Source organism: Anopheles cruzii, chromosome X (assembly GCF_943734635.1).
Source record: "Anopheles cruzii chromosome X, idAnoCruzAS_RS32_06, whole genome shotgun sequence".
NCBI lineage: Eukaryota > Metazoa > Arthropoda > Insecta > Diptera > Culicidae > Anopheles > Anopheles cruzii.
Window position 1 is genome coordinate 9,190,578 of NC_069143.1, and position 10,996 is coordinate 9,201,573.

At 53.1% G+C, this 10,996-nt stretch overlaps 2 protein-coding genes across 2 annotated transcripts; both read right to left on the reverse strand.

The window, feature by feature from the left end:
* Positions 1-5,253: 5,253 nt before the first annotated feature.
* Positions 5,254-5,777, reverse strand: LOC128273453 (uncharacterized). The gene has a single exon (XM_053011423.1). The coding sequence runs from the start codon at positions 5,775-5,777 to the stop codon at positions 5,304-5,306; it is 474 nt and encodes a 157-aa protein (XP_052867383.1). The 3' UTR covers positions 5,254-5,303.
* Positions 5,778-5,978: 201 nt separating this feature from the next.
* LOC128273463 (uncharacterized) lies at positions 5,979-9,610 on the reverse strand. Its single transcript, XM_053011434.1, has 3 exons — positions 9,366-9,610; positions 6,665-7,018; positions 5,979-6,125 (listed from the first exon to the last, which is right to left on the reverse strand). Exons 2-3 carry the CDS (start codon positions 6,852-6,854, stop codon positions 5,983-5,985), a joined length of 333 nt encoding a protein of 110 aa, XP_052867394.1. The 5' UTR covers positions 6,855-7,018; positions 9,366-9,610; the 3' UTR covers positions 5,979-5,982.
* Between the last annotated feature and the right edge of the window lie 1,386 nt (positions 9,611-10,996).

Below are 10,996 nucleotides of genomic sequence, written 5' to 3' on the forward strand. Positions count from 1 at the left end.
TTCAGACGTTTCGAATGATAGAAAAAATACCACAGAGAATTGGCTTCAAATAGTTTCGGACTTACCCACACACTGAGCGCGTTAGCATGATGCGGCAACTTACCTGTTCCAGGAGAGGATTCCAAGTGCGCCAGCTAGCGTCAAGGGACAAGGTCACCCGAAGTTTGCGCGTTTGTAGCCTTTGATTTGTTTTCGCGAAGAATCAAGTCAAGCCGAACTCCCAGAAAGCCCGGAACAGACAGCGAGAGAGCCATGGACCAAGGGAAAGGACGGCCAGTTTCTTGGAGCCCAGTTGCCATGAAGCTCTCGACCGCCGTAGCTCTGTGGGGATGAGTTTTCTGGAAGAAAACCACGACCTACGGCCGGTCGGCCGGCTACCCACGTCCACGTCAAACAACTCAATTCCAATTTTGTGCACACAGTTTCTTCCTTCCGAGATTGATGGGAGACTGGAGGTGCTAAGTAATTGGACTTGTGGACCAGCGATCCACAGGATATTCGATGTCACCGGTACCAGCCAGCTACAGCTCAGGTGGGTTTCTCGCTAGACATGGGGGGGTCGCTGGCCGGTATCGGTCCGGTAGCCCGTAACCGGAAATCGGGCCAACTCACAGTCACGGAACAGCGGCGAGAGAGTCGTAAAACCGCACGCCACCAGGGTCACGCCACCGGCCAAGCCAAGCCAAGCCAAGTGTGTGGCAAGTGCTTCGAAGGCGCAATCCGCAATTCGAAGTGCGGATAAAGAGCGGCCACCGTTGCTGCCGTGCGGAGCCCCTGAACTAGTTGACCGCTCAGTTGGATCACCGCCGCATATGCTCCAGTTGCAACAGGTGGTGGTGCTCCACCTGGTGGAGGAGCCGTTGGAGCACACGCTCTGCTTCTGTTGCTAACGGACCACCGGTCCCGGCGGCGGCCGGCCCAGTCCGAGCCGGTTCCGTTCGGTCGGAGTTCGTCGATTCCGCCGCTACTGATTGGTGTGTTAATTGACGCGCACACACGCAGGCGGGCTCCCACGCGGCCGCACTTTCTCCCTAGCGTAACACTGTGGCTATCAAGTAACGGGAATGTTTTGGTTTTGAACACGCGATTCGCGATTCCACCAAGCTCTCTGTGTTAAATTATACGTCACTTGGAATTTTGGAATTAATTCTTGCGATTTTTATTCGACAACTGAACCGCTTTGCTGTCAACTCGTTACTCGCGCAACGTAACCAGTAGTAGCCGGAAGGAGTTTCGACGGGTGTCAGTTTGAAGAATCGGTTTATTATGTCCTTTATGCCATCATTCTGGTCTCTTTTTTTCGCCAAGGCTTGCTCCGAACGCATTAATCGTTGTCGATGGTGCTGTCCATCCATAATTTTATTAGGGTCTTAAAGCTCATAGTAGACCACACCTTTCCGATCCCACCTTTGTGCAGTAAATATGTATTTCGCTTTGGTTTCGGCGATGGACCTGGTTCACCAGGCTGTAGCCAGACCTTTTTACGTTTCAGGATTCTTGTAATAACCAGTTCCCTTTTCATCGCAGTAATTCGCAAATAGTTTTCCCTTTTTCAATGTCTCTTTCCTTCGTCAAATCATAAGGGGAACCCAATAAAACATTTTTCTAATCTAATTCCCATGGCACATTTCTGCAACCCTCGTTTTACGTCTGATCACGCAATGCTGCCAATTCTTCATCATCAAACTTTGCTTGCCCGGTCCCGGTCCCTCTCCTGGTCTTGGAAACCAAAACCAGCACTTTCAAACCGCGGAAACCACATCTGACACGTTCTCTGACAGCAGGAGCATGTTCGCCATAAAGATCAATTAAAATCCGATTACTCCGAGAAAGGCACTTTTCTTCAGATTGAAGTAATGAAGAAGTACTCCCACGCAAAAATGCCTTTACCACAAACAAAACTCGACATTTTCAGATGCTCTCAGCAGGTGGTCTGCGTTAGATGCGTAGAATGACAGTAGCTGTCAAACACATATTTCATAAAAATAAAACAGTGTGACAGTGAGTAATGCAGTCCAATTTTAAAGTGCATGAATTAATGCAAAGTATGCAATCCATTTCTCGGCTATCTTTTGGCCACAGTAGTACCGCTACACACCGCTTCACGCCTTCCTCAAAGACCCCCGGCAGGCGTTGACTGGCTGTGAGGAGTGTTCAATATCAATTAGTGATAACGTGCCAATTTCTCGCGAGCCGGAGTTGGACGGTCTAGGTGGCGGTGGTCCCCTCGGATAAAGCCCCCAACTTGTCGCTTTTCTCGATGTTTTATTTTGCTTGCTTCTTGCTTCTTTGGCGCCCCTTTTTCTTCACTTTCTTGGCGTTCGGTTCCGATCAACGTTCGTTCACGAGTTCCGGTGAGGTGAGAATGGAAATGTCTACGTCCACGTGCGTGCTAACCCCGTGTGTGTGTGTGTGTGAAGGTGCGTGCGTTTTTGACTTCTTTTTCTGGCCGTGAGCTTTGCGCACTTTCACAACATTCACACACACACTTGACCGACCGACCGACCGACGTGTGACGGTCGTGATTTTACGCGTTCTCTCTTTTGGTGGCCCAGGTAAGGGAGGGTAGCGGGGCGGGGGTGTTACGGTGTGCTTCGCGATATGCCCCCGAGGCCCCTCCGTAGACACTTTCTACTCTACTCTCTCTCTCTACTCGCCTCGCCTCGCCCGGTGCGCGGAAATGCTAATGCCGCGACTGCCGCGGGAGACGTTGACTCTATACCGTTCGAAACCGAAACCCCCTCGGGGGAGGGCGGGGTGGATGTGTCGCGCACAGTGGGAGCAAATGTCGTCCGGTTGGTGGCCGGTGGGCAGCATTATCTGAGAGAGACTCACTTTCTCCACCGTGGACTCGAACGCTTCCTTTTGCACCTTTCGGCGAGGTGTTCGCCGAAATCGGAGCTCATCGTGGACATCCTATCGGTCAAACTTTGGGGCGCCAAAACTTGCAGTCGAACTTTCTGGCTGAGGTTTTCCACGTCCAACTTCCAAGTCCAAGTCCATTTTCGACCTCCTCAAGCGGTTTTTTGGTTTTAAGCTGAAATCCTTTGCACCAGATCTCAACACGATAGAGTCGTCGATAGAGTTGTCGATCATGATGACGTCACGATGATTGCTACCAACTTTCCGGAACGTTCACAGAACCCGTGCCGGCTGGGGGCGTTCTTCTATTTGCGTTGTTCCTGTCTTGTCTGTTCACTGTTTAAGGTAAGTCTTTTAATGGAAGACACCTTAAATTTATTATGTCGTATCACAGTTAATAAGTGCCCACGTCGGGCATAGCGCTTCCCTGTTCGGATGAAGCGCGCGTGCGCCCGAACAGGGAGGATCGATGTCGGATGATCGAAAGATGAGTCGAGACTGCGTAGCAAGAGTAGAAAGAGTCGAAAGAGACTGAGCGGCCGCGTGCACGCTCTTTTATCTAGTGTCCATGCTGTCAGTGCCGGCCGCGTGCCGGCACCCACACACTCGCGCACCTGCTCAGACAGCCGCGTCTGAGCAGGGTTGACTCAACCTCATGCCCAAGCACATGGTTGAGTCGGGTCGCTACACCGTTTAGACGAGCGGGTTGCTGGATCGAGTTGGTTGTCCGAGATGCCGCTACAACTGTTTCCCTTCACGTTGTCTTAAGACGAGTCAAGACATCAAGACATCAAGCTTTCCGTGCATTTTGTGACCAACCTGGCGATCTGGCGATGGCGATTCTCCCACAGTGGCGCCAAGTCACCACCAAGAAGCGCGTATTTGGGAGCGATTTGGATGACGACAGCAAAAGACACACAGCCGATAGTCGCCGCCGAGTGATTACCATAAATGAGTTAGCGTGGAGAGAGTTTAGCCGCCACTTTTCTGCTCTGCCCACCCCACCCCGGTCTCTGGCGCACTTCGGGCGCGCAAGAACAAAAAAATATTCGAGAAGCACTCGAGGCTATACTCTCGCGAGCTTCTTCGAGCACGGTTTCCGGTTTCCGTTTTTCAGCTGCGTGGTAATGTGCGCGTTCCGCGGACCAATTCTCGTGTGATGGGTAGTCGGGTAAGGGAAGGAGGAAGGAGTAACGTGGGGGCGTTTGTTTCCATCGTTTCCCATTCCAACCCCACCGGCCACATACCTTTGGGTTGGCCACATACACCATCGAATGGGTGATGACGGCACTGGCGGTTGGATGATTTCGGTCCAAAGAGCGGCCCAATGAGTCACTCGTTCGCGTGTGTGTGTGTTTTTTTTTGTGTGTTTGTGTGTATGTGGATGTGCAATTTTAATGTGTTTATTACTTGTAGGGCAGTTCTCGCTCTTCGCGCGGCGCACGCGAAGCGTCTGTTGGCCGCTTCCAATGGTGAACGGCGCCTTAACGATCGTAAATAAGTGGAGAAGCCTTCGCAGTTTGGTCTTTCTCTCTCTCTCTATCTCTCTCACTTTCTCTTTCTCGCTCTTGAGGGTGTTTTATGGTGCTGCAACGGTGGTTCGTGCGTAGATCATCCTACGCTACGCTGATGATCTCGATTTCTTCGGTGTGCGCAAAACATGCATCGGTTCGAATCCCGGTAGAGGCGTAGGCACCAAAAACTTCTTCTCCGTTCTCCATGAAGCTATGTATGCCAGAGTCCATAGATCGCCAAGTTCTGTTGGTTTCGTTTTTGTTGGGATTTCGACAAAGAATCTCCATCTCGGGGTCTGGAACACTAGCTTTCGTTAGACAGTTGCAGCTGGATTACTAACCAAAGTTGACTTGAGGAACACAGTAGCCAACTTATGTTCAAAATGACCAGCAGAGAACGACCAAAAATGGGGGGCCATGCCTCTGCCATGACATGGATGGATGACATCTGGATGACAGACTTGTCATCTAGACTGGAACGAATCGCGAATCGCAAAGGGGGCTGTAAGCATGCTAGAGGTCAGCGACGGAGTCTTGGAAAGCGGGAGTAACTAGAATGAATGAACTGTCCCCAACTGTCTAAGATTCCTGAGAATGTAGTTGGCGGCTGGTGGCACCAACAATGCACTGCTTGTCGGGCGGGATTTCCTCTCATTCGTGGAGTGTTGTGGAGGTCTACTGGCGCCAGCCAATCCATGGAATGGTATATCCATGGAATACCTGATGGGAGCTCCTACAAACGATGATATCTTGGGGTCTGTGTGTAAACTTGGACCGGGAAAGAGTGTTCAAGTGAGGTCCACTCCCCTCTACACACACCTACCCCAGTACCCTCCCGCTCCGCCCAGAGAAACACAGAGTACGACATGTCTAGGGTTTTGCCATGTAGGGCGTTCGGGGTTCGCAGTTTTATTTCGTCTTCGTCCGTCAACAGCCTACCTCCGGTACCGCCATCCTCCCCTCTGACTCCGGCGGAAGACCTTGGCGTGGTGCCGCCTGTGCCGAACAGAACTGTGGCTCACTTCCGCTGTCACTCGATGGCGGCTCCGTGGTGTCCCCCTCGCTGGCCGCCCGACGCCTCCAGTAGCGAAGCCACTCCTGTTCGTCCGCTCCAGTCGTGTGTCCCACTTCCAGTCCTGATGACGTCACAGGCGCGATGCCCGCTACCGGCGGCAGCGGTGTGGTGCTGGCCGGTGGTGCTGGTACCCCTGCCGTCGCCGCCCCCCTGGCGAGCTCCGATGGGTGGGGGTCCTGCAGGAGGTACTTGTTCGCTTTGGCCTCCTCCTGCAGGAAGGTCTCGAACTCGCGCCGGAAGTAGTCGTTTATGAGCCGCCAGATGCCGGTACTGTAGCCGAGCAGTATGGTCACGAAGAAGAAGCTGCGCAGCGCTAGTAGCAGCATGATGCAGGGTGGTGGCAGGTACACACACAGACACAGGCTCACAAATTACGGTACGGCAAAGTAGTGTCCTTTGGGAATTAAAATTGTTTCTCGTGGTTGGTCCCTCTATTGCAAGCCCTTGGCAAGCTGCGTTGTGGGCTGTCCCACACACCCAACCACACAAACACACACCACACACGACACACACACACACACAGAGAGAGGCCTACGGGTAGGTGGTGTCTTCGTCGGCTTCGCCGTAAAAGATGGAGCGCAGCATTTGGTAGGACTGCTGCATCTGCGGCCAGGCCATCGTCATGAACACCACCAGCGTGTTGGCGATCACGAACAGCTTCATCATTTCGATACCTTGCAGAGAGAGAGACAGAGAAAGAGAGAGAGAGAGAGAGGGAGACAGTGAGAGAGAAAGGTCCTTGCGGGCTGTTTCGTATGAGATTATCGCACCCGCCCCGTCAACGTCCGCCGTGCCACGAGCGCGCCTGTCACTCATTGTAAACTCATTTCCACCTTTCTTCCCCCGACCCCTCCCTGTCTCCGCCATCCCCCCCGGCGGACACTCTTGGCTTCAGCGGAGGGCGCAGCGTTTCCCGCCCAGAACGGAAGTGGATTCATTTGCCTCATTTCAATCCCCCCCCCACCACTCCCTCCTGCACGACTGGGAAATCCCCGGAAAATGCGCAACTTGTCTGCCAGAATCCCTGACCCGCCCTAGCCCCTCCTCTACCACCAACGCTGCCCGCAGGAGCAGCATGAGCTGAGCCTGGGCTGGGCTGCTGTGGGCTGCCATCCATCCAATCAAATCCCCGTCTGACCGACCGACCGACAAATGTTCTGTCGACCACCCCTCGCCCCGGCACCATCCTCTTGAACCCCCCCGGCACACCTACCTTCTTGCGAGCGTAGGTACTTGCCGAAGCCGGCGTTCGTCTCGTCGTCGGCGTCCAGCGCCTGCTGCTGCTGCTGCTGCTGCTGGCGACTGCTGCGGGTCACTGCTGCCCCTTGCTCACTTCCTGCCGCCGTCGCCACCTTGTTCCTGCCGCCGCCGCCGCCCGCCTTGCGGCTCGTAGCCGCCGGCATGGTCAGCGTTGAGAGTTGAAAGTGAATCTGATTATGGTGGCTCTTGGAGCGGGGAGCTTGAAGGGGAGTCGGGGAGGTGGGCTTTCAGGTGAGGGAAGTGGTTTGGTGGTGCTGCTGCTGCTGCTGAAGAGAGGTCCAGGCCCAAGTAGAAGAACGAACGTCGGCTAGCGAGAACAGAAAAAAGAAACGGGAAAGCCCCCGGATCGGTGGTAAGGAGTATGGTGTGAGTGAGTGAGCAGCCATTTGCTCAAACACAAACAACATTACACGCACACACACAGCCACACACACACACACCCAGAGCGGACGCATGGCGCGCTATGGTCGATGTCCGAACTGTCCGATGTTCCGCGTGTCGCTCCCGGAGCGATTATTACCCAAAAAAAAAGAGAAGAATCGTGGTGGCGGGGAGGGGGAGGGGCAAGGGGGGAACTCGTGGTCCCCCCCCCCCCCCCCCCCCCCCACGGTCCCGTAGATCGTCACGGGATATTTGCGTGCCATCCCGGGGCGCGGTGCCCCGAGGTTTTATTTTTATCCTTTCGATCTCCACCCCACCGGAGCACACGGCCACCCGCAATCACCCCCTCCCGGACTCAACTGGGGCTCATAAGGCTGAGCGGGATGCCTGCCTGATTCCGGCCGGCCCCCGGAATCACCGGAAGCGCCCGTCAATTGCTGCCTCGGCCCGACCCGGCCCGGCCTGATCTGATCGAAGCGGACGGTTTGGACGAACGGGTTGAAGGTGGAGGTGGAAGGGTGGGGGGGTGGGCGGCTTTGGTGGGTATTTTGCAACCAGACAGGCGGCAGGCACACTAGTGGGGTAGTGGTCGTTGTGTTTGATGGGTGGACGGACGCCCGGACACAAATTCAATTGACGGCTCCGGCTCCGGCTCCAGCTTGCTACAGTCGTTTGCCCGCATTCATCTCCCTCTCCCCCCCTTCCCTACCTCACCTGACCATCCACCCCATAGTCATGTCCTCTGTCGCGCCACCCATTGCATCCTTGCTGCTTTTCCTTTCCGTTTGTGACGTTGGTTTCTCTGTTTGTATGTTTATCTCGCGCCTTTTACCTTCTCTCTCTCTCTCTTTTCTCTCTCTCTCTCACTCTGTCTCGTTGCTATTCTTTTTGGGTTGCTTTTCGCACTTCCTTTTTTGGTATTTGAAATTTTTGGAATTTTGATTCTACACTTGTTCGGGATTTCGATCGGGACAAGTGTCTTAATGTCAACAACGTAGTTCCATTGAATTTCGTGTGTGAAAGAAAAGTTCTACTTTAAAAACGTTCAAAGTTGTTCGAGAAGGTCTTCGGTGGCCAAGCTCTATTGGCAAACAAGAGTTTATACAGGGTGGTCCACGAAAGATATATTTTTTTGTATTTGGTTATCAAACCAAAACGGCTTAATATTTTTCGATAGTAGAACAATAAAATGAAATGAATGAACCTTTCGAATAAATGGCCAACCATCGGAAAACATTAAACCGGTTTTTGTTTTATAACCAAATAAAAAAATATCTTTAATGGACCACCCTGTACAAGTGGTACAAAATGTTCAAAGAACACGGTCGGCAACGTTGCGTTGAAAACGAGGCACTGCCAGGACGACCATCCTACCTGAACACTGGCGAGCTACACGTCAATAAAATGCAAGAATTGGTGCTCCCAAAATCGTCGAAGGACACAGTCCGAGAGCTTGCCGACCTTGTTGGATCTAGTTGGATCGAAAGGATCAGGTTGGACCATTCGAATCAATTCCAATCGCACCTCTATCTACGTACGTAGAACTTTTTGGACCGTTCGCAAAATTGGAGCAAACGTAGACGAGATGATAGGTGAGTGAGAGAGCGCACTGAGCGCAGAATTCTTTTGCCGGTTCGAAGAATAATGAAAGAGCCTTCGAGTGATAAGCGAATCCGCGGTTACTTTTTGGCCACAGCGTGGGTCCATTTGTTGGTGCCTTCTTTCTCCGCGAGTCGCTCGCTCGACCTTTCAAACGACATTCTGGCTGCCAGGAGAAGACCTGCTGCTGCCGGTGATAATGACACCAGGTCTGTCTGTTCGGTCTGCCCGCATTTCGCCTCCCGCATCGCATTAGGGCGAGCTCGGCGCGTGCCACGGGTTCTGCTCCCTTCATTAGCGCGAATCACTGCAAGGGGCATCTTGGGGGGTTGATTCCCCCCATCAGACGACAGATGGAAGCGCGCGCGGCACGGGATAATTGCTACCGGCCTCCCTCCCCCGCATGATCTCCGATGCGGGGGGCCCTCCATCAGTGGGACGATGGGCGATAACGAGCAGCATGTGTTTTTGTTGGCTGTTGTGGTTCTGTGTGTGTGTGTGTGTTTCGCGGTTTCCTTTTTTTCTGGGCGGCCCAGTCACACTTGCTTCATCATTAATTATGCACAACAAGAAGCACCGGGCGAAGGCGGCGGCGTAGGTCGACCGCTTCTCGACCTCGCTCTCTCTCTCTCTCGGAGTCCCAGGATCCACCGGCGCACCGTAGTGCCGCTTACCGATTGTCCAAGACCAGTCCCGGATGGGACGATGATTGCTGTTGTTGATGTGTTGGGAAGAGGTCCAGCAGCAGGTCGATCCGAGTCGCTGTCCAAGAATCTCGGCTCCCTAGAAGCCTACAGTTGTCCGTGTCCGGGTATGTCACACACAGCCAGTCGTCGTCGGCGAGCCGGACGACACCACCCACCAACAGCTACTGACGGGTAGCGACTAGCGGCCGCTCCGTGGGACCCATCCGATCACCGACGGAAGATCGGAACCTTTGGTGGAAGAAGAACTTGAAATGCGCATCCAGGGCGCTTTAGAAACCTTTCAAATGTCAAACCGCGCCCCCCCCACCTCCGCCACGAAGAACACCTCGAATCCTCGGTCGGTCGGTCGGTTGAATAAGCCGATAAAACCGGCCCGGGGTGGGGTCGGGGTTGGGGCGAGTGTAAACCGGAAAACAACAGCTCCTGGCTGGCTGGCTGGCTCGTTCGGGAGCTCCCCAGTGACGGGTCTGGAGCGCACCCATTACGTAATCAGATTAAACTGCGTCTGGGAGTTGGGAGCGCCCAGTACTTGGTACTTGTGGAGAATGCGTCCTAGCACGGACCGAGTCGGGCTCGGCAGGAAGCTTTGCACTGGAGTGCCGCGGAAGCCATACACCGACCAACAGGGCGACCGGGTTCAACAAGCAGCAGAGCAGAACCTCTAGAACCTGGGCTAGTAGTTCGTTTGGACGACCAGGAGCCTTCGCCTTCTGCCAACCTGGCGATAGGCGATTGCTTATTTTCGCCACTCGTTTGCGCACTGTCGCGTCCTTCTCTCTCTCTTTCTTGCGCTCTCGCCATGTCTGAGAGTGTCTGCTGCCATTCTGTGTCATTTATTTATTTTACTTGCCCAGCTTTATCCGTATCCGTCAGCTGCAAGTTTCTCCGTGTAAACAGTTCGCTTCGTCGACATCGGATCCATTAGATGAATTAATTTTGGCTTAATCGGGCACTCGACCTATGACATCATGGCCGGCAAACGATTGACGGCCATGTCAATGGGGTCAACTCTTCGATCTCAATCCAATTTTTGGATGCGAAGGTGAACGTCCGGACACTTCCGTAATGAGACTCACAGATGTTCGATGCATTCTGCGCATCCATGTATGAAAAACTAACGGAAGATATCTATGTAGACAAAAAGTGCAAAACAAATGGTGCTATTTTAACGATCAATTCTGTAAATTGAAGCAATAGAAAATTGGCCACCTTTGGCCACCTTTTTTAACCAACCGTATTTGAGTGACAGCTGTCAAAATGAACAATTAATTGAACATTCGTAATCATGGAGGGTCCAACGGCTAAAAGATACTAAAAGTTATAACTATGTAATTATTTTTGCTGACCGGGTTCCCTGATCGCATTCGCCGCATCTCTAATTCTTAGAAATCGCATGGTCCTTGACAATCGCAATCCAAATAGTCCTCGACAGACCAGTGGTCTTTGGGTTGAATCGGTGCGCTTGGTCTTGGTGAAGTTGGCCCGGAAGTTCTGCTGCCTCATTCAAGGTCTTCGAAACCGACTCGCACAGCACTCGGGTATGCCCGATTGGAAGGCTATTTATTTATTACTACTAAAACTGACGGAGCCGCAAGCGC

What these genes read in the sequence shown, in the direction of transcription:
- LOC128273453 (XM_053011423.1), bottom strand. Translation starts at nt 5,777, where the DNA reads ATGCTGCTACTAGCGCTGCGCAGCTTCTTCTTCGTGACCATACTGCTC.
- LOC128273463 (XM_053011434.1), bottom strand. Translation starts at nt 6,854, where the DNA reads ATGCCGGCGGCTACGAGCCGCAAGGCGGGCGGCGGCGGCGGCAGGAAC. An exon ending in GTACCTACGCTCGCAAGAAG is followed by an intron (nt 6,126 to 6,664) that starts GTAGGTGTGCCG and finishes TCTCTCTGCAAG; the next exon opens with GTATCGAAATGATGAAGCTG.